General features: G+C 35.1%; 4 protein-coding genes across 9 annotated transcripts; 3 read left to right on the top strand and 1 right to left on the bottom strand.

Annotated features, from left to right (window-relative positions):
• The first annotated feature begins 719 nt into the window (after positions 1-719).
• LOC114183191 (uncharacterized) lies at positions 720-6359 on the top strand. The gene is made up of 10 exons (XM_028070118.2): positions 720-1200; positions 1602-1752; positions 1863-2046; positions 2690-2760; positions 3104-3241; positions 3316-3407; positions 4390-4661; positions 5003-5088; positions 5290-5391; positions 5939-6359. Exons 1-10 carry the CDS (start codon positions 1094-1096, stop codon positions 6098-6100), a joined length of 1365 nt encoding a protein of 454 aa, XP_027925919.1. The 5' UTR covers positions 720-1093; the 3' UTR covers positions 6101-6359.
• Positions 6360-6617: 258 nt separating this feature from the next.
• On the bottom strand, positions 6618-9828 carry LOC114183192 (pentatricopeptide repeat-containing protein At1g62350-like). Of its 2 annotated transcripts, XM_028070119.2 has the most exons (5): positions 9556-9694; positions 7926-8612; positions 7406-7733; positions 6929-7324; positions 6618-6814 (listed from the first exon to the last, which is right to left on the bottom strand). In XM_028070119.2, exons 3-5 carry the CDS (start codon positions 7697-7699, stop codon positions 6785-6787), a joined length of 720 nt encoding a protein of 239 aa, XP_027925920.1. In that variant the 5' UTR covers positions 7700-7733; positions 7926-8612; positions 9556-9694; the 3' UTR covers positions 6618-6784. The 2 variants fall into 2 exon arrangements, with proteins under 2 accessions (XP_027925920.1, XP_027925921.1); XM_028070120.2 differs by lacking the exon at positions 7926-8612 and having other exon boundaries at positions 9556-9828.
• Positions 9829-10816: 988 nt separating this feature from the next.
• LOC114184962 (polyadenylate-binding protein-interacting protein 3-like) lies at positions 10817-18623 on the top strand. 5 transcript variants are annotated; one of them, XR_014995333.1, is made up of 15 exons: positions 10817-11146; positions 12651-12814; positions 12897-13058; positions 13614-13750; positions 13919-14109; positions 14846-15023; positions 15140-15370; positions 16103-16230; positions 16358-16424; positions 16534-16567; positions 16815-17127; positions 17235-17378; positions 17692-17787; positions 17875-17931; positions 18237-18623. XR_014995333.1 is itself a non-coding variant. In XM_028072398.2 (15 exons), the coding sequence occupies exons 2-15, from the start codon at positions 12679-12681 to the stop codon at positions 18264-18266; spliced, it is 1902 nt and encodes a 633-aa protein (XP_027928199.1). In that variant the 5' UTR covers positions 10820-11146; positions 12651-12678; the 3' UTR covers positions 18267-18623. The 5 variants fall into 5 exon arrangements, 2 of the variants coding, with proteins under 2 accessions (XP_027928200.1, XP_027928199.1); XR_014995332.1 differs by having other exon boundaries at positions 10819-11146; positions 16815-17128; positions 17238-17378; positions 17846-17931; XM_028072398.2 differs by having other exon boundaries at positions 10820-11146; positions 16815-17128; positions 17238-17378.
• A 1270-nt stretch (positions 18624-19893) lies between these two features.
• Positions 19894-22964, top strand: LOC114183912 (nuclear transcription factor Y subunit A-8-like). Its single transcript, XM_028071092.2, has 6 exons — positions 19894-20414; positions 20599-20783; positions 21127-21257; positions 21331-21393; positions 22295-22450; positions 22529-22964. Exons 2-6 carry the CDS (start codon positions 20633-20635, stop codon positions 22790-22792), a joined length of 765 nt encoding a protein of 254 aa, XP_027926893.1. The 5' UTR covers positions 19894-20414; positions 20599-20632; the 3' UTR covers positions 22793-22964.
• Positions 22965-23148: the final 184 nt, after the last annotated feature.

Below are 23148 nucleotides of genomic sequence, written 5' to 3' on the forward strand. Positions count from 1 at the left end.
ATTAAAATTTCTCATTGTATAATTCAATTTTTTTTTTATGTTATACAATTTAGAATTCATCGTTCAGAACGTGTAATCCTTAACTATACTAAAACTCGGACTATTATTTTGGATTAAAGACTTCTAATAAATGAATTAAATTTAAAGATGAAAAAAAATAAAATTTACAATCGAAATAACTATTTTCTGTGATTGAAAAATGATATATTATAAAATATGTGTTAAATTTTGTAGTGAAAATTATTTTATAATTTTTTTAAAGTGTTTAAATTTAAATAACTTTAATATATACACTTTAAATTACCTTTCACATACAATAATATTTTATTCAAGTTTTTGCTACCAATAAATAAAGGGAGTAAAGTATAAAATCATGAGGGCGTAAAGCAAAATTCATTAGACTTCTAACTCCGTACTCTATCCCACTTTAAACTTAATTTTCTTCATTTTGGCTGCGAAGTGAACGGAGGAAACGTTAATAAGAAAAAAACACTTTTATGGGCTCAAGTTATTTAAAAAAATTGCAAAAATTATGGATTCCACTTCATGTAATGAATCTCATTAAAATTTTATTATTATACTTTTGGATATGTTTTTATTCATAATTTTTAAGAAAAATACGTTGAGATATATATTTCTAACACTTCTTCAGCAAGAGGAGTTGATTAACAACTGTTCTGTTGCAGTATATAAGCATTTTTTTTTGTAGTTTTCAAACATTTTAGTATAAAACCAAACCGTGTATTAAAAGATCTGTCAGAAAATGATATTGAGTATTTGTATGATTCAATCTGAAATTTACATAGAGAATTGCCAGATTCAAGTTGTGGATCTCTGTTCTCTTCTCTCGCGCACACGTGTATGAAGTGAGTGTTGATTAGCGAAGAGGAAAAACGAAGAAAAAAACATGATTATGGATTAGTACCAAAAGAAAAGAAAAAAGAGAATTTTGGGAAGCATTGATTCATGAACCATGATGTTGCTTGCACGCACAGATTCAGTATAGTCACTCACTAGCTCTCAAAAGATATCAAAGTGTCACTAATAACTATCAAGCAAAACAAAACACGGATTCCATTCTGAGAGATCAACCATGAAGAACGACGACGACAACAACAACAACAAAGCCGAACGCAGCAAAGACGCTGCCGTGGGAATCCCAGATTCCCGATTTAACCAGACCCTCAGAAATGTTCAAGGGTACCTATCCTCCTTTCTTCTCTCTACTTAGTAGTTGCTTTTAATTTTTCCTCATAATTTTCTATCAAGAACTCACGATCTCCAGAATTTGGCTGCCCGATTTGCTGATCTTTACTTCCTAATGTTTTCTTCCGTTTGATTTAGAAAACCCATTAGAAATTTTGAATCTTTTTGGCATAAGGATCACGAATTTTCGATGGGTGAAATTCTAATACACCGTACTTAGGAATGGTTTATGTGCGTCTGGTGTAACCACCCCATTTTGATTTGATTGTGATCCGTTCAATCAAATTGGGTAGCTTCTTTTCGTTTTGTATGGATTGTATACCATATACAATCAAATTAAATATACCATATACAATTGATGGGAATTTATAATTTTATATTCTTCCTTTGTGAAGGTTACTCAAGGGTCGTAACATTCCTGGTAAAATATTATTGAGCCAGAGGGTTAGTTCTCCAGATTACTCAAGCTTATCCTCACCAACTTATACAAGGAGCTTCTCATACAGTGAAACTGGAACAAGTGGCCTCACATCTGAGAGAATAGAGGTGATTTTAGTACATTCATGTGTCATAGTTGTATATTGTACTCACATACATATCTCTAATTTTCGTGATGGGTAGCAATTCATCAAGTGAAACCTCTATTCTTAACACAGAAGCAAGCTCAGAGTTCAAGGAAATCATTTGGTTCTCTCAATGACAATAAGTTGAAAGTATCAGCATCCAATGTACAGAGCCCGTCCGAAGAAGTACAGAAATCTTCATTCGGTGCTAGAGCTACAGATTCTGCTAGGATATTAAAGTTCACTAAGGTGCTTTCTGGGACGATGGTTGCATTAGGTATTATAATCTCTTCATTTCCATTTTTTTTTATATCAGCAATGACTGCTTCTCATTGCTCCTTTATATTCTGGTGGAAGTGTCATATTTAGCACATCCGTGTTCCCATATTACCACACTCATGACACAGTTGCCTTTGCTTGTATGATTTTTTAATGGTAAGGTTCAAAATAGTTTTGCAAGACAATGTGCGTAGTTCATATACCTTCTACCCCTTTGTTGATGCCCCCAAAATGTTGTAAATATGTCAAGCATCCAAGTTTTTTTTATAAAACATCTTTTTGAGAAAGAGGAGAAACACAAAGTGACGAGGATAAGAAACCCTCTGGAGCTAAAAATTACTGGAAAATTGAACTGAGAGCATGATGCATTGAGGACAGCGTGCAAGTATTCTATACCTACTACATTGGTAGGTGCAGAATTGGAGTAAAGCAATGAAGATTTTCAAGATATAGTCTTGTATTTTCAGTTCTTAACACGCAGTTCTATCAACCCCACATAGTAAAGGCCTCAATTGGAAACCACCCTCGGCTTCTTAACTGCCAAAACCGTATTGAGAATTAAGAATATCCAATTACTTTTCTATTTTTCAGCAATGAACCAATGATGCAGAGCTTATATTTCTTCCTCATCTATCCTGTAGAGAAATTGCGTGAATTATCTTGGAGTGGTGTTCCAGATTACATGCGTCCTACAGTGTGGAGACTTCTCTTGGTAAGCTCTGTGATCGTAAGCCATTTATCTTACTCAAGCATGTACTTTCATGACAGTTATCAGTTGTACTTTGGAGTTTAGATTATACTTTATATGGATATGTATATTCTTATTTTATTTTGGCGATATGTGATTCTTTTTTATAGAAATAAAATCATTGAGGGTAAGTTCTTTCATAGTGATGTAGGTGCTGCATATATAAACTATAAACAAGGCTACACAAAAAAAATTGAGTATTTACCCTATGATGTTTTCTTGTTAAAAATTACATAGATTAGTTGCGTGTTTTCTATGGATACTTTCTTTTCTTATTAAAAATTTAATGATGAACTTCGGAGTCCAGGGATATGCACCAACTAATTCAGATAGAAGGGAAGGAGTTTTGAGAAGAAAGCGCCTTGAGTATCTTGACTATATTTCTCAGTATTATGATATTCCTGATGCAGAACGCTCGGATGATGAGATCAATATGCTTCGCCAGGTATTCTTGATTATATCATATTCCTAATTGGATTAGTGGCAAAAAATAAGGTTCTTCATTTTTATGATTGTTAGATTGCTGTTGATTGTCCGAGAACTGTACCTGAAGTGTCATTCTTTCAGCAAGAGCAAGTTCAAAAATCATTGGAGCGTATTCTTTACACATGGTTAGATACTACTGATATCTTGTTTCTATATGTCTGGTTTCATTTTGAGCTAGTGTTCTTTGTTGTAAATTTTTTTGAGGTGTAAAAAGGCTCTAAGCTTTCACTTTATTTGAGCTTAAAAGCTACTACAAACTGAAAATTGAAAATAAGAGCTTTAAATTTAAAATGTTTGGGAATTTATAATTCTATAATTTTTTGAAGTTTTAAATATCTTGTATAGTGTGTTCATTTTGGGATTTGAAATAAAGTAGGAAAAGGAGAAGTACAGTCACAAGCTCCTAAAACTAGTTTGTTTGGAAGAGAATCCGAAAATAAGTTGGTCCAAACACTAAATTAGAATGGGTCTTTCTGCTTCTATTTTTTCAGATTCTGTACTCAATCTTTTTTTTTTACACTAGTAACAGATGATATTATTCCATAGGTTAGCAAATGACATGAATAATTTATTATTATGTGCCATAGTTAAGGAAGCTCGATAAACTTGTGGTTGTGATATACATAATGAATTAACTTCATTCACTTTTGGATGGATCATATATTTGTTTCCATTTATCTTATAAAATGATAACCTTGATGGAGACTGTGAGTAGATTCTGTTCTTCAAATGGTTTCAGCATTGGAAACCAGAAAAAAATGGTCCAAACTACCTTATGATGCATATTTATTGCACTTTCGGAACATACTTAGAATAACTGCTATGATATTGTATTAATAGTAGTTTAGATCAATAGCCTGAGAAAAGAAAATAGGAAAAAAAAATGATAGAACCACAGTAAACCTTTGTGATCTAGCTTTCCCATTTTAAGTGCATCACTCAGTTGTCAATTGGATAGGTAGTCATCTTTACCCTGATAAATACTCTGGAACTCTTTTTCTTCTGGATTATCCTTGTTGAACTGATTTTTTTTCTCACTAAGTATGCTATTGTTAGAAGCTTTTTTTTTTTTTTTTTTACTTATTTGGTTTCCTGATTGTCTTCCAGGGCCATCCGGCATCCTGCAAGTGGATATGTTCAGGGGATAAATGACCTTGTCACGCCATTTTTAGTTGTTTTCCTATCAGAATACCTAGAAGGGGCCATAGATAATTGGTCAATGTCTGGTTTATCTTCGGATCAAATCTCTAATGTAGAGGCCGACTGCTATTGGTGTTTGTCAAAGTTGCTTGATGGCATGCAAGACCATTATACATTTGCTCAACCAGGAATTCAAAGGCTTGTTTTTAAGTTGAAGGAATTGGTCAGGAGGATTGACGGTAACCTTTTCTCAGGACTGCTGTTTTTTCTTCAAGTAATAATTGCATGAACTTAAAGACTCCACTTTTGAATGTTTAGAAAAATATAACCACATTTGACTAATTATCCTGTCACTCTATGTTAATGCTCTCTCTTGTTTCACTTTGCAGTTATACCGAGAGAAAATAAGAATAAAATTGAAAGATAAAGCAAAATGAGTAAATAATGACTTGGTTTTTTGAACTGACTAATAAAATGAAACAAAATTTCTTTAAAAAGATAACTGACATTTGAAATGTGGAGTATATTATGATTCGAATATCTCAAATTGAATCCGATACTGAATTTTGAGTTCCACCAGATCCTGTTTCAAGCCATATGGAGGAGCAAGGACTGGAGTTTCTTCAATTTGCTTTCCGCTGGTTCAACTGTCTTCTAATTCGAGAGGTTTGCTTTCAACTCCTTTTTTTTTTTCTCATAAAGTACGATAGTCTTTTCCCAAGAAGAAGTGCATGCATATTTTATAAATTGGCTGCACATCAAGCCTCAAGAACTGGTACATTTAGTCAGTAGAGAAATTCTAAACTACAAAAAAATAGGCATAATTTTATGCTTTTGTTGACTCTGATTTCTGATTTATGCAATTAGGTACCCTTCCATTTGGTCACACGTCTTTGGGACACGTATCTAGCTGAAGGAGATGCCTTACCAGACTTCCTTGTGTATATATTTGCCAGTTTTCTTCTAACGGTGAGTCAGCATACTTTGGCCTTTTCACCAATACAACTTATTTGAATTAAATTTCATCCTGTAGCGAAGAAACCGAGGGGTAGTATTTGTTGGTCCATTTCCCTCTTGTACATTGCAGTAGGTAATGGTAATTATGATTTTCATTTTTTTTTTTGACAGAGTACACTTGTCTCTTGCACCACTTTTATGCTGTTAGAAATCCCTTTTTAGAGATGATTGTGTTATTTTAGAAATCTCTTGCTCCTCTTTTAAGCAGAAACACAATTGTGATCTATTATGTTTTCTTACTGTTATAATATAGTATAATCTTACGTTTTAGATGCTAGTTAAATAAATGTATTCTCTGGTTTCTGCTTTCACTTCAAAGCACACATTCTGGTTATGCTTTTCGCAAGTACGGTTTATTAGGTTGTTTATGTTTTCTATTTCTGTCACCATTTCTACCATAGCCGTTTTAGAATAAACGTATATTATCTGTTTTATCAGTAATATTGATTATGTGTTGTAGAGAATGAACATGGTCTAATCTCTATGACTGTTTTATCAGTGGTCAGAGCAGCTCCAGAGGCTTGATTTCCAAGAATTGGTTATGTTCCTTCAACACCTTCCAACAAAGAATTGGACGCACCAGGAGCTGGAGATGGTACTTTCTCGTGCGTTTATGTGGCACAGCATGTTCAACAGTTGTCCCAGCCATTTAGCTAACTGATCAAGGAAGCAGTTGTGATTTTTCTGTATTTAGTCACTCAGTTTTCTGGTTCTTTCCTCACTTCACATCCCATCTTTTTCCCCTTTAGTGTGAGATGAACTAATTTTTTTAACCAATTTTTTCCTGTATTTTGCCTTGTAATATCTTGTAAAGGAGAGACAAAATAATCAGAAGAGAGAGAGAAAGGCTTTTTATTGTATTAATTTTTTTATATATGCATATTCTAGTAATGTCAGCAGATGATCATAGTTCCTTGCCATTTCTTGGTAGAAATCATAGCATATGGTTTTCAAATTCAATTATATTATGGAATTGGACCTCATTCAAAAAAAAAAAAAAGGAATCCACACAGTAATCAGATTTGTAATACAATGATAAAAGGAGAAGTGTTTAAATACAAGTTTGTTTCAACAGGATTGTTTGTATTTTCGTTGCCCCACACCCTAATATTACTGTATATAAACGTTATTCTCCAAATAGAAAACTCCAACTTTCAAATCAATATCACAAGCACTACTTATAACACGTGAAAACATCATCATATTTATGAGGTACAAGTCTACTACTAATGTTTTTACATGCCAAGAGCATATACTGATCACTATAACCTAAGATTTCAATTCAAGTTCAATTTTGTGTAAACAAGAGCCAACAACACCACCCTGAAGCAGAAGCTGCAAAATTTCATACAAGATCCACACGTCTCTTTCTGGGCTGAACACAAAAGAAAACACATAATAATAATAATTATTATTCATAAAATATATATATATATATATATATATATATATATATGCTCACGAATGATGTCCGTATGTATAATCTTACTTTATCTTGTTGAAGTTGTTGAAGGAATTTATCAGGAAACTCCACATAGTGAAAACAGTCTTGTTTGAGAGACTCCACCAGTTGTTGATGTTGCTGTTGTTCGTTTCTTTCTAAATTTGTGATGAGTACAGTGAAAATGAACTTATCGGGGGAACAACCCCATTCCTTCATGGACCCGTATATTTCCATCGCCTTCTCCGTCATCCCAGCTTGCAAATACGCCCCAATCATCTCACCGCACATCCTTGTGTCCGGTTTCAATCCCTTCTCCGAAACTTGAGAGAAGAGCTCCTCCGCCATGTCGATTTTCATGTTTCTTCCGAGCAACAGAATCATGTCGGCGTAGAGTTGCAGCAGCGTATCATGCCCCACCTCCTCGCGAATGAAGTGGAAAACCTACGGTATAAATTGAATTAAAAAAATTAGATTAAAAAAAAAGTCATCATCATTGAAAATGAAAGAGACAGTGTGAATTGCCTTGAGGGATAAACTGAGTTCGTTTTGTCTTAGCAATTCGTCGAACAGGTTTAAGGCGTCGGGTTTCAAAAGGCGTGAGAGTTTGGCGTCGAGAACGTGGTCCGGGGATTTGGCGAGTTTAAGCGCGTGAATGACTTGAATGCTTTCTTTGGAGAGTATCCTTGTGCGCCGCCGCGCTTTGTAGCCTGAACGGAGGCCGCATACCGTCACCGGTCTGTTGTAATTCAAATTTGACGATGAGAACCGCCGCTCAGAACCCCATAGCGCAACCCTCTCAGAGACTCTCAAAATCATTTTCAATATAAGGAGGTATTCGAAGGGACTTAAACTACACAATTAAAAAAATAAAATTACTCCTAATAAATTTGTAGCGTCAAAAGGTTAAAAGAAAACTTCAAAAATTCAGGCACGAGATTGACGAGAAAAAAATACTTCCCACAAAAACGACTGTAACTGCTATTTCCAAGAAGCATTTAAAGAGCACTATACATTATACACACTATAAAAACAAAGAAATTACCCGCATAGCAGCAAACAAGCCTAGGTCAATGAGAAACTCGTGGTTTGTGGGGGGAATTTTTACCCAGGTACCTCCTATTCTTCCCCCGCCCCCTCTTCCCCGTTCCAATCACAACCAAAGTACTAATCATATTTGTCTACCCTCACTCCTTTATAAATCAGAAACACACATTGGCAAAGATTCTACGAGGACTTGCAGATTGGGAACGTCCATATCTCTGATCCGAACTCCCGAAGCATACAAATTATTTGGCATCCACTCCCTACATTGCCAACTTACTTGAAGTTCTTTTTCTCTCAGAAATAAACATTTACCGAAAATTTCAGTATTCCAAACCCTAGAAGCAAGAGAAAAATCAGAAACTGAAGTACCGCGATTTTACACTAGGCCATATGGAAACCTACCCTAGAGCACAATGATTGGCAGTTGAAGTTCGAACTCGAGATTCGTGCGGCGTAAACTATAGCTAGTTAGGGATGTCAAAACGGGCCAGTCCGGCCCGTTTTGACCCGGCCCGATTTTGGCCCGATTTATACGGGCCGGGCCGGGCCGGCCCGCAAGGGTGAAACGGGTTACACTTTTGAACCCGGCCCGCAAGCTGGCGGGCTGGCCCGCGGGCTTTTTTCCATATGTTACATTTTCAGTCCAAAATCAGATTTCAACAAAATTATTGCAACAAAAACAACCCTGCAGTATATAATATAACTGATTACAAAACAAACAACCCTACAATATATATAAATGACATTTTGCTCTCTGCAAGTCATCAAGACACTGTTGCAACATCAATAACAAGTCTGAATTAGAGTACTTTAGGCGTGGAGCATTACCAAAGTGCAAACAGTTACATAAAAAAAAACAGAAGCATTAATTATGGATGAGAGGTTGTATAATTTGTTTGGCAACATGTGCTGCAGAAGCATCTAAACCCTCCAAATCAATAGGACCATCTTCTGAAATCTCCCCATCATCAAACCCCGGTAGCATAGTGTTACAGAGAAAGGGGTGAAGGGAATTTTTACTTGGTACAAGGGAGGCCTATGTGGGTTTGTAGCGGTCAACAACACAAGCCACTATTGTTCTAAGTAATTGGAGCTAGAAGAATGCAGGACACTCAATCACAAAACGAATTAACACCAAATCAGATCCAATTACTCCAAAAAGTACATTCCATATAAATAACACCAAATCAGATCCAATTACTATATCCAATGTACTTTCATCAACCCTAGAAACCGCGAAAACGAAACCTCATCAAAAGTGAAACTACAAATGACTTAAAGCGCACGAGTTCATCTGAGATAGGCGGGGATCTTAATGCGGATGAATAGCATACTCATAACGTAGGCGAGGACGACGGAGGAGACGCCGGCGGAGGCGTAGGAGACCTTGACGGACTTCGCGCGGTTGCGATCGAGCGCGAGATCAAGGAGAATGATGCCGATGCCGCCGAGCACGAACATGAAGCCGGAGGAGAGGCCTTCTATGATGTACTGCCCGTTACAGGAACAACAACCACACATACACCATAACTTCCAATTACAGGACACCAATTTTAGGGTTACGAAAATCATAAATTTAGGTTACAAATTGAAAGAAAAGGGAACCAGAACGCAAATTACAAACAAACCTGTGTTCGTGGTGGTCGTGGCGGTCGAAATCGTTCGTCAATCGCAGTCCGATGGTGGCGCTGCTGCCCCTGCCAGCGACGTGGTGGATGTCACGGTGGAGGAGAAAGGAGACGCCGTGAATGGCCTGCACTCTGCCTTCGTGTTTCTTGGCCAGCGACGTGGGTGGAGGAGAAACGAGGGTGCTCTCTTCTGGTTTCCCAAAACGCGGGTGGTGGAGGAGGAGGAGAAGAGAGTGTGAGAGGAATGAAGGAATAAGTCTGGCAGTGCCAGAGTAGAGTAGAGACTTCAAAAAAATTAAACACTCCACCCACCTCCTGCTACACTGCACGTGTTATTTTTTTTATTCATTAACTTATACGGCCCGGGCTGGCCCGTTTTGGCCCATGGGCTGGCCCGACGGGCCAGCGGGCTTGACGGGCCGGGCTGTCATGAATTGGTGGGCTAAAATTTTTGGTCCGGTCCATATTTTTTCAGTCGGGCTGACGGGCTGGCCCATCGGACCTGACCCATTTTGTCATCCCTACTTTAAGTTTATGATATTTTTACTTATTAAAGTTAACATATTATTTTTAAGAGAAATTAATAATGTTTAACTATTTTTATTAGTTTAGTCTATAATACACAAATTAGATATATATCGAATATATATCCAATATATTTATATATTTATTTAAAAAATAAAAATATATATATATATATATATATATATATATATATATATATTACAAAAATATATAAATAATTTTTATAAATATAATAAATATAAGATTATGTTTTTTAATCAAAACTAAAATCACACACATTAAAATTATAAGATATATATCGATATATTTATATATTTATTTTAAAAAATCAAAGATACGTGATATATATTAAAAAGATATACAAATAATTTTTGTAAATATAATAAATATAAAATTGTTTTTCGTGTGAATCAAGATTAAAATCACACACGTTAAAATTATAAGATAAAAAATTATAAATTATTACTGACTTATTTTGTAAATTAAATATTTTATTTAATAAATATTAATAAAATATCGTACAAAAATAGAATTAAATCCTTGCCTTTTGCATGCATGGATTCATTAAATATCTATTTGCGAACAAAATAATATTAAATAGATTAAACGGGTAAGTAAATCACAGTAATGTGAGATTTTTCTTTTTTGAATTGTATCTATTAAGATTAGATACGGTGAATAAGTTTTTGGAGGACATAAATACATGTAATTGAACCATACGATACGAGAAAAAGGCCCACGATACTCCCAACCGCAGCCGATAATTTCTTGATTGTCTTTTGGGTGTTTCTGCTTCGTTGCGCTCTCGCTTCGCACCTCCCTTCAAAATCTCAAAAACCACTCTCTCTCTCTCGATCACGCCGAGAGAACCTAACCAAACCGAACTCCTCCGCCGTCTCTCTCTCTCTCTCTCTCTCCGTCGCCTCGTCCGGCCACCGCGCCCTCCCACCGAAGCAGCCCCTCAATCGCCGCAATCAATCCCTAACCGACACAAACTTCCTTCTTTAGCTCCTCTTTTCAACCTCTGCCGGAATCCGTCAGTTAGGTTCTGATCAACCTCTTGCAGGTGCGTTACTTCGTTTCCAATTCCTTCTTGCCTTCTTCCTCTTTCCGTTTCTCTTTCCAATACCTCTCTGCTTGCTATTTATTTCTATGCATGCTTGGATCCTCTTAAAACAGCTCGTAAATTAGGGTTTCCACCTTAGGAGAAACCGCAGTTTCCCTAGGAGGACCACAACGAAAGATTTATCTCCGCCTGGGGAACTGTAAATAGGACTAGCTATAGTTTACGCCGCACGAATCTCGAGTTCGAACTTCAACTGCCAATCATTGTGCTCTAGGGTAGGTTTCCATATGGCCTAGTGTAAAATCGCGGTACTTCAGTTTCTGATTTTTCTCTTGCTTCTAGGGTTTGGAATACTGAAATTTTCGGTAAATGTTTATTTCTGAGAGAAAAAGAACTTCAAGTAAGTTGGCAATGTAGGGAGTGGATGCCAAATAATTTGTATGCTTCGGGAGTTCGGATCAGAGATATGGACGTTCCCAATCTGCAAGTCCTCGTAGAATCTTTGCCAATGTGTGTTTCTGATTTATCAAGGAGTGAGGGTAGACAAATATGATTAGTACTTTGGTTGTGATTGGAACGGGGAAGAGGGGGCGGGGGAAGAATAGGAGGTACCTGGGTAAAAATTCCCCCCACAAACCACGAGTTTCTCATTGACCTAGGCTTGTTTGCTGCTATGCGGGTAATTTCTTTGTTTTTATAGTGTGTATAATGTATAGTGCTCTTTAAATGCTTCTTGGAAATAGCAGTTACAGTCGTTTTTGTGGGAAGTATTTTTTTCTCGTCAATCTCGTGCCTGAATTTTTGAAGTTTTCTTTTAACCTTTTGACGCTACAAATTTATTAGGAGTAATTTTATTTTTTTAATTGTGTAGTTTAAGTCCCTTCGAATACTATTTTGTGATTACAATTACAGTCACTTGTACGAAAATGTATACTTTCCACCCGATTCTCTACTTTTCCAGTGTGTCAGATTTTTTTTTTCTGTTTATTCTTTAACATGTGTCATACTATACCATTAACTTTTATACCGTACCTATACCATGTTCACGGTCACCATTTGAACAATTTTTAGTTATTCAGCAAAAATTAGGTTTAGTGTTTAAAAATTTGCCCACAAAATTATCTTTGAAATGTTGATTTTATTTTATCAACTTGCATATGCATTGTTAGAAGTGTGTTCATTTTGAATGAGGCATAATTCAACTATAATAGCCAAAAAAATTGCTGTCCTAGTTGCATTATATTCTAGAAATAGACTTGTTCATTACAGTCAATCACTTGAAAATTTGTATTTTCATGATTTATCCAATGGCCACCAAATAGCTTTGTGAACTTGACATAACTATAGTGCTATTACCATCAGCAGCAGTTCCTCTTCTGTAATGTTATTTTAGAAAATCAGTTGGATTTCATAAATTTTTCCTTGAAATCTTATGTAAGACCTTTGGGTTTTCTTTTTGGTCTTACGAATATATATTTATTTTTTCTTTTGTTATAATTTCCAGATTAGAGGGGCAGGGGCTGTAAGTGAGGATGAATCTACAACAACCTGGGCAGCCCAAATCCTCCAATGGATACGGCCGCCGAAAAACTGAAAGAGAAGGGACAATTAAATCTGAGAATAAAATCCTGTCTGGCAAATTAAATGCCAGCAGATTAACAAATACAGGTAAAATTTGGAGCTGTGTAATGTATTATTATTTATTTGTTGCTGCATTCAGAATGTTGATATTTTTTGTTTGTTGTCAAAGGTGCGGTGACTGGCAGTAAAGGTGGCAATTACGAGAGTCCTTCACATGATCGATTAGTATATGTAACAACATGTCTTATTGGGCACCAGGTGGAAGTCCATTTGAAAAATGGATCCACGTATTCTGGAGTCTTTCATGCAACAAGTGCAGAAAAAGATTTTGGTATGTTCTGTTGTATTTTTTATTGGAAAAACGTGTTTTAGTCTCTGTACTTTCAGTTAAACTTGGTTTTAGTATTTATAATTTCTAATTGATGAAATCTATCCTTTAACTTCTGAAAATAGATTTTTGGTCCCTCCCAACTAATTTTGTTGGTGACAAAATCACATAGTGGAGGTACAAAAATAACATCTTTTAAGTAGTTGAAGAATTGATTTCATCAATTTAGAAGTATAAGGACAAAAACCAATTTTTACTTAAAGTATAGGAGTAAAAACACATTTCTCCCCAATTTTATTGATTTTGGTTGTATTGTGAAGACTATTGTCTTATATTGTTTCACAGCTCCCTGTAGCAAAATCGATAAGCATGCTATTTAGGGAAATTATGCTTTTTAGAATATTTTGTTATTTCTGTTTGGTTTTGTCTTATTTTAATAAGACTTTGTTTTAAGAGTTATTGCTCAACTGGGATTTCACTAGCTTCTTCTAGACCTCTATCTGAATAAGCTTCTGCTGCTGTTTTCATAATTAATTTTATAAAATGATCATATTGTAGGAATCATTTTGAAAATGGCTCGCTTAACAAAAGATGGTTCGTCACGAGGACAGAAATCTGGTGCAGAATTCGTCAGCAAGCCCTCTCTGAAGATTTTAATTATACCTGCCAAAGAACTTGTCCAAGTTACAGCACAGGTTTCCTACTTTTCAACTATTTGGAATGTGGTAGTTACTAAGCTAAGGTTTTTGTTGGAATGCTGTATGCTCAGCAATGATTTTGGAGAATTTAGATTAGGAGAAGTAGCTTTTAACACATTGTTGATTTCTTCGCTGATAATACTATTCGTGTTTCAATCATGGCAGGATGTTGCTATTGCCTGGGATGGTTTACCTAATGAATCTCACCATGATATGCATCAGGAAATCATGGTTGATTCATTGATATCTCAATCTCGTCATGTTGAGCCAGGGAGAGAATTAAAACCCTGGGTACCTGATGAAGATGATCCACAATGCCCAGAACTGGAAAACATATTTGATGGCCATTGGAATAGGTTGCTTGTTTTTTATAAAATAATTTTGTGAACAGAATAAATATCAGTTTTTCTTGACACTTTGACACCCATTCGGACTGTTAGTTGCCTTCATTAGTACACCATCTTTTCAGTATACAATAAGAAATTTCTTTACAAGTGTCCAGCTGTAAGTAGTAGATTTTAGAGTGATATCTTTCTCCAAATTTCATTGACAACACTTCTCCTTTTATTATCAACACTTCATATTGGGTATGTCGAAAGAATAAATACTGGAGACGAAATAAAACCTCCTTATAGGTATTGACATGTACTTCCTGTATTTTTCTTGATGACTTCTAGAACCATATTTCTGGTTAGGGTCCATTCACCTTGCTTTCTATAATAATCTAAACCCTTTGTTATGAATCTGATTTTAATAAAGATTGAGGGTTTATAGGTATTCTATTTGTTTTCTTGTGTTGCTTCAAGTATAGTTTTGAGCTTTCAGTCCATAATCATTTATGGAAGCTAACAAATGTTGCCAAAGGAATTATTAAAAGATCATTGGCACACAATTGATTGAGATTATGTTCTTGATGTAGAAAAAGGAAATAGGATTTTTTGTGCTATATCCTTAATGATTAAAAGAGGCTGGAGTGAGTATAGGAAGTTAACTAAAATACCATGATTATAATTTATACACGTATTTTTATCTTTAATTTACTAATTTCAAAATTTGCACAGAATTAATGATTTTTTTTTTTGTATTTTTAAGAGGATGGGATCAATTTGAAACAAATGAGGCATTGTTTGGTGTAAAAAGTACATTCAACGAGGAACTTTACACAACAAAGCTTGAAAAAGGGCCTCAGACAAGAGAATTGGAAAAGCAAGCTTTAAGAATAGCAAGAGAAATTGAGGGTGAGGAAACCCAAGATCTTCATCTTGCGGAGGTTAGCATGGTTTCAATACTTATCGTTCTTTATTTTCATTGCTGCTTGTAAATTTCTGCTGTTTTTTATTTAATTGACTAATTGAATTCAACGACCTACATAAATTTTCTTAACAGGAAAGAGGCTTTCACTTGCATGAAGACTTTGATATTGACGAAGAAACTAGATTCTCTTCAGTTTATAGGGGTAAACGTGCTGATGACAGTGGATTTGATGAGGATGTACTGTTTGAAACGCGCAGTTCTGATACTTTTGGTGGTGTATTTGGTTCGGTTGTTAAGAGGTCTAGTGAAATAAGTGGTGGGAAAGGAAATGATGGAGCTCGAGCATTGGCAAATTCCTCTGTGGTATCACCTGAATTATATTTAATTATTCATACTCTACTATTACGTAATTCTTAATCGTTTTTCATTGTCACATTTACTGGCTTGTCCTTTTTTTTGTCTGATTAAATACTGCTGTTAAGTTTTCATATAGATTATAGATATCACCAATGTCATTCCTATGTAAGACTTTGGTTGTTGTCACCATAGAACCCAGTTTTGTAAGGCTAAATCAGATCCCAAGGTGTAAATTGTTAGAACTACCATATTTTATGTGTGTACCTTATTTTAAGTAAATAGTTTCTTTTAGGTTTTCTTGCATTCTGAAAATCTTTGGTTCGGCAATTCTATAAAGGTAATTGCTTATTTCAATAGAAGCTCTCTCAAAATGTTTGCAAAAATAAATGATTATTTCTTGAAAATGAGCTGTACCAAACGTGTGTTCAAGACAATGGCTTGCTGTCTCCTACTTGCCTAGAAAATATTCGTGAAGATTCTGGTACATGACTATTATTTTAAATGACACATTTGTCACTAAGTTCTGTTTGAACATGTCCTATCAATCCCGAGTCTTGTTATGCTTACGAAATTGGTACAACATGAACCTCTGATTGATGCAGCTGAGTCTTGTTGGGGAAAAATGTTGATATGAAACTATTCCTTTTTTGGAGTTTTTGTCCTTGTCTCTCCCTCCTCTTATGAAGTAATTATTTTACTTTCTAAACTCACCTTAGTACTTGTTAATTATGTGTGCAGGATCACACGCAATCATCTCAGTCAAGTACTAGTGTGGATTTAAGCCGCTCTGGTTCTTATGATCATGCTAAGCAGTTAGCATCTGAACTCCCTGCCATGAGCTATTCATCAGTGGATGGGGAAAGCAGGTGTTTGTTACCCTTTTCTCTTCTGTATATACATTCTTTCTTTGTTCTGTTTTTTATACATCAATTTTGAACTTGAAAAAGAATTAAATTCTTCGTTATCGTGATTTTTAATATGCAAAATGTACAGGATTCTGGAGAACTCAATTAGTAATCAACATGGAGACAATGATACTACCAAGGAAGCAAGTGTGATTGTGAGTTGAAGTTTGTGCATTATCTCTTAAACTTGTGTCTAGGAAAACATCTCATGAGAGAGATATTAGTTCTAACACTCAAAGTCTTTTTTTTCTTCAATTGATGCAGCAAGCTGAGGATGTTCAACTGTCAAAATCTGAGGGTCTGTGAAATCCTTTTCTTAGCTTTCTTAAATTTTGTGGATTTAAGATGTTGTGCCTGAAATGATGCAAATGAAGCAACCATTTTCATATTATTGATTATTCTGTCTATTGTAAAGGAAGTGCTGAAGCTTTCTGTTATTACTCTTCATAAGTGCTTCTGAATGGCAGCTAACCTACATTTCAATTTGGTGGCTGCTTCTTTCATAAAACATGTATTCCTCTAATCTTTGGCAAATTGTGGCGCAGATTCACAGGGACCACTCTACTTGAAGAAGGATGGCTCTGATAAAGGGGTATTATCTCCTAATGCTAGCTCCTATGCCCCTTCAATTCATACTTCATTAAAAGCTCATGAAAAGATGGGATCACATGGAGATTTAGTTGAGGGTTCAGCAACTGGCAAGGTTAATGGGGAAACAAAATCTGTAAATTCACGTGGGACCCCATATGTGTCAGATTCAGTTGGAGTCCCTGCAGCATCTTCTGGTCCTGGCTTATCTCCAAGCTCATCAGTTGGTTCACTGTCTTCTGAAAAATCAACTCTGAATCCCAATGCAAAGGTATGGAAGTTCAAGCCTGACTTTTTGACAGAATATTTTTTTCCCGCAATCTGGTTCTAGTCTTTTATGTTACTGTCACATGTCTGAGTTTGCCCTTTCATGTTGTAAGGAATTCAAGCTTAACCCTAATGCAAAGAGTTTTATTCCATCACCTGCTCGGCCTCCCACTCCAGTGTCCGATGGTTCCTTCTATTTTCCAACTAATGTAACTACTGTACCAAGTATGCCAGGCATGCCCATGGGTATTGGAGTAAGTCATTTGGTGTGCATTTATTGAATATATAGAAGTGCATAATTAGGGAGTGAATTTACTTCTCTAAGGTTTATTGCATATCCTAGTCGCACGTTATTGCAGGTTATAATTTTCAGTTTGGGTATCCAATCTTATGGTGTTTTAAATTTTTGCTAGTTAGTTAATCTATTTGAGGATAAAGATTTCATTTTGCTGATTGCGTAAAATAGTTTGCAAAAGAAGTTATGCAGAATTGTTGGGCATGGCTTAATAATCGCCTCCCAGCCTTGGTTCTGTTAATAAACTTGATTGTTTTGCACATGTCTTGCAGATTGGACCTACTTTTGCGGGTCCACAACCTATGGTCTATAATCCTCAGGTAGCACCAATGCCGTCTCAAGCATATTTTCATCCGAATGCACCACAGGTATAAGATTACACGCATTATCCCTCTGTTGACTGTTCCGTAAATATTGGTGCTTCAGGGCAATTGCTTATTATAATCTGATTTCAGTATGGACAGCTCCTTGGTCATCCTAGGCAAGCTTTATACATGCCGAGTTACCTGCCCGTAAGAACCCTCGTGCTTAATTTTTTTTTTTAAAATTGGTATTTAATTGATATTGCTCATGTCTTGAACACTATGGGCAGATAAAATATAAAACTATCTATTTCAATAACTTTATACATGGTTGATGCTCCACCTTGATGTGTCATGATGCTTGTTGGATATTCTTCTTTGACACGTACCTTGGTGGAACATATCAAACTGAATTTGAGCAATCTTATCTGTAGTCCTATATATACACTTTTGAGGAAACTTTATCTGCTTATTAATGTTCTTAGAACTCGATCTTCTGAAATAAATATTTACAGGAAATGCCATACAAGGGACGGGACTATTGACGACTTGGCTATTAGCATTCTTGTTGGCAAGTCAAACCCTTGCTTGAAAAGAATAAACAAAGTGGTTGTCCTGCTAAGTTTTAAACGAGGATATCTGCAGCTGATGCGAAATCTCTAAAGGCATATGTTATGATATTTGCCAAGTTTGCTAATTCTGGGATATAATTTTATGACCTTGTTTTAACCCATGCATATACATCTTTTGGGGTTTCTCAGGCTTTGGTTGTGTAATAGATTATCTCAGATTCACCTTTCCCATCCTTTTTTCTCCCTCTTTAAATTCAAAGCTTACTTCTTTTAACCTCAACTGCCATTTTAGTTGCTGTAATGGTAAATTTCTTTATTTTATCGATTTAATGCTCGTGCCATTTTTAACATTAATGTGTCTCATAAACCTGATAATCAAGGGTAAACAAATCACTGGAAGATAGTCACTACTATTGTCAAAAACGTATACTCTGTTCTGGTTGGAAACTCTATTAGGATTTTTTTGGTCAAACAAAGGGTGTGCCTTGGCAAATTATTCAGTAATTCAAAATTGTTTTTAACAAATCGGCATTTTGTGGATAGTAGTAGTGGAAGCTTAGTTTTGCAGAAAAAAAAGATAGCACTTAATTTAATGGTAATGAGGCAGAATCTGTTAATTGATTATTCTAATAGCTCTGTAGCGCATGCTTTCGAAGAATAGAAGTCCGAATTATGTAATAGTAATTTCAATTTATGGATAAAGCGTAGTTCTCAATAAATAATGTAACCCAATTTTGTTAGAAAAGAAACTGTTTGTTTAGCGCAGTCTCGTTTAGTGACATGTTTCCAAATCTACTGTGAAGAATATTCAACTATCTTTTAAATAAGAAAATATTGGAAAATTCAACTAATTTTTTATCACAAAATATAGTGTGGCTAAATTATTTATTAACGTTGCACAAACTGTCAATATTTCACAAGTTAAATTATTTATTATAAATCTAATTATAATTATCGAAGAGATTTTATTCATATGAATTAACATAGCTTATTTGTTTTAACTTAAGTTCAGAATAAATAATTTGGAGACACTCCCAATTTCGTTCTCTTTTAATTATAAATTCTTAAAGCTGTTGTCTTTTCCCTCCTTCCTTTGAGAAATGTAATTCTAAACTAGTTGTTATTATCTTTCCAATTTTATCTCTAAGTTTTATTTTGAAAAGAATAAGGCAAAATATATATGCAATTAAAAGAATAAATATATTGATAAGAATAAAATGACAATAGTTTGAGAGATATTTGAGATGAGAATTTTATTATTAGTTGTGGCGACGATGTATGTATTAAATGCAAAAATCTATTTATTATGCATTTGAATTATATAAAAAACACTAATTGTACGATTTTTAATTAATTAGTTAATAATATAAGAAATTATTCATACAACAACTCACATAATCATTTGTACAATGACATTCTTCTTCCTTTTTCTACCTCTCTTGGCCATATCATTTGTTCATTACCTTAATATATTAAGTGGTTTTTGAATGTAATACTGAAATAATAGTGCTCTTCTTTCGGTGAGTTAATGAAAGAAAATAGTTGTCTTCTGCAGATTTAATATAAATTAAGCTGTGTAATTATTAACTTGCAAGAATTAAATAAGCAGAAGAAATGACAAAGAAAGTACATTAATGGGGTTTGGCAGCACAGAACTGAGGTTGAAAATTTGGAGGCATTGAAGATGTAATAAGAAAAGCATATGATAAGCAGCAGGAAGCATGATAATGAGAGAGTGCGATGCCATGCTCCATTACAAAATTCTTATTTCATTTTTTTAAAACCAGACAACAAGGAATATCAGTAGGGACAGCAAAACGACAAAAATGGAATGCATCACCATAAATCATTTTTAATTCATAGATATTTTGAAACTTAGATTCTCATTTTGAAAAATGTTTTTTTTTTCTTCTCTTTAACATGGTAGCAGATGAGTGCAGTTGGTGTGTGTTAATGCAACAGAGTCACTGTTTTTAAGACTTTGTATAAGCCACTTTAAGGGTCAACAATTTCTTAGCACTAAAGCCAAGAGACCAAAAAGACTAAAACAATGATGCACTCATTCAAGTGTGATGTGTGACTCAGTCTCTGATTCCTCTCCAAATTCATCCAACTTCCAAGGTCTTTCTCTCTCTTCTTCCTTGTTTTTTTCCTTTTCCACTTTGCTTTCTTTCTTCTTTCATTTGCAATTTCATGACATGCCTTGAATCATTAAAAGGGTAGTTTTTGAAGTTTAGGATGATGGAACAAATCTTAGATAGATGATTTCTCAATTCTATTTATCTTTTTGTTTTCTTTTTCAAAGTCAAGGGAATATTGTTCCAAGAGGTCAGAAAACAATGAATTGTTCATCATGGGGGACTTCAGAATCCAGAAGTTTGAGCTTAGAAGTGGATTTTCTGCCACAACAATGCCACAGGAGCAAAACATTGAGCTTTCAATTCCAAGAACAGGATTCATCTTCGATTCATTCGGGTCAATCTTCTACCGGTAATTGGATTTAAACCCTGTCTGTTTGTACAATTCTGAATGCTTCTTGTACTTATCATCTGTGGTTCTGTCATTTCTTTCTGTAATTGAAACTGTAGCATAGCAGTATACTGTTTTGTAAACGAAATGAAATGGAGCACCAAAGGTATATGACTGTGATGTGATCCTATGTTGCATTAAATCCTCACTCAGCATTGGATATTGGATAAAAGTTTTATCCACACATGATAGAAGATTTCTTCCAAAATGGCTTATTCGGCATCAGAAAATTCTTGTCAAATTCCCTGGCATGCTACTTCATATACCATATTGATGAGTATTTTCTCTGCTCTTTGCATAATAGTTGAAATGTCTGTTCAGCATAGTTCTATTGGTTCAACACTTGGCACAACCGAGGGATGTGTCATCAGGTCATTTATGCAGAATCAGGATTTCACCTTCCCTCCTCCACTACTGGATCAAAGCCAAACACTTGTAAGTAGATATATTCTCAAGTTCTTGTGGATGGAAGATATATGCATATGTTTTCCTAAAATTTGTGTTTCAGGCTCACTATGCTGATCCAGGCTATAGCAATCTTATGTCTTCTTCATATGGTCCACAATCCAAGGTAATTAGTACTTTGGTACAAATTATATTAAAACACTTTATCGACTAAAGATAAGACCAATTTAGAGTAAATATGTGATGCTTAAGGCTTTATTTTACAAACCGGTTTTGTAAAGTTGAGTTAGACTTAAAATTCACTATGGTATCGTAGGTATACTTTGGTACTTCTCAATATAGATACACTTCAGTAGACATTATTCATCTATTTTCATTACTACTAACGTGATATGCAGGTTCCTCTTATTTAGGTCTGAATTCTGACTAAACAAAATTTCATATGAATGTTAAATGTTAAATGTTGCTGTGGAAAATCCTGTTTGTAACTTTATGTGGTTCTTCTAAACGGAACATTCAAGAGTTCAACGCTATATATCCGCTGTTTTTTTCAATTTCTTACAACCTTAGATTCTTTTCAGCAGTAATCCGTGGTTTAATTATTTTTAAGGTTTGTTGTGCTGCGAATAATTCACCAGCATGGCATATTCTCATTGCTGATAAAGGTTAAAGTTGGTCTGTGGAGTATCTGTCTGTTTAAAAAGTTCCTCAGCTTTCCTTTGCATCTCGTTTATTCTCCTCTTTGCATTATTTATCAAAATTATTATTCATGGTGGGGAATTTATGTCTTGTCTTGAACACCAAGGTTTTCTTTATTATAGCTTTTATAAACATTTGAAGACGCAATCTCTACAAGAATATTCTTGTTGGCCTTTGGAGATGAGATCATGTGATAAACTTTCCTGATACTAAAATTCACAGTTTCACCTATATTTCTCTGCATCCTCTTTTCAGAGCCATGTTTCTTACCGTTTTTTCTCTAAGTTATTTAATTAATTACCTTGCACAACAAAACCATGAAGCTTGTAGCATGAAGATCAAACACTGATGAGATTCCTAATGTTCAGACAGTGGAAGAAACTGCTCCTATTCGAATTCCTCTGCAATTGGACGTTAAAGAAGAACCCATATACGTGAATTCAAAGCAGTACCATGCTATTCTGAGAAGAAGACTCTATCGAGCAAAACTTGAAGTACAAAACAAACCCATCAAGTATCGAAAAGTAATAAACATGTCTATGTTTTTTTCTCTACAATTTCTGCTAAACCAAACTATAATAACACTGTTGCTATGCATGCAGCCTTATCTTCACGAGTCTCGCCATCTACATGCAGTGAAGAGAGCAAGAGGTGCTGGTGGACGCTTTCTCAACACTAAAAAGCTTCAACAATCAACTCGTAAACATGGAAATACTGCAGAATCGAACATGCATCAAATAGAAAACTACAGAGATGGTGATAATGCAACATATGCATCTAACAGTGGTGCAAGAAATATGCAGAATTATACATCTGATAAGGGTGGTGGTGGCACCACTCAGCACCCTCTTTTTGTCTACATGTGAATGACTAAACTGGGTTGTTCTTGGATTCACCATTGGGAAGTCATCCTTGGCTCATATTCATTACGTTGTTGCTGTTTATTATTGTGTGTTTTGATTTTCCTCGACATTGACATGGACCTGTTAAAGTTGTTTCAAACTGATTTGTCAATAACAGTGTTTTTCTATGCTGCAACATGTCTCGTTGGAATTCGTTTACGTGGCTTCTGATGTTTGGTTTCTGATACCAATTCTGAAACCATTGACACATTGCGATATTTTCTATAGGCCAATCATTTTCCTTACCATAGATATTTGGGTGGATAATGTTGTTTATTGGAACAGTAGTCACCATTTCAGTTTCCGTATGGAAGGTGTTA

This window comes from Vigna unguiculata, chromosome 5 (genome assembly GCF_037176805.1).
Source record: "Vigna unguiculata cultivar grain cowpea cultivar isolate G323 ecotype 2 chromosome 5, ASM3717680v1, whole genome shotgun sequence".
Taxonomy (NCBI): domain Eukaryota; kingdom Viridiplantae; phylum Streptophyta; class Magnoliopsida; order Fabales; family Fabaceae; genus Vigna; species Vigna unguiculata.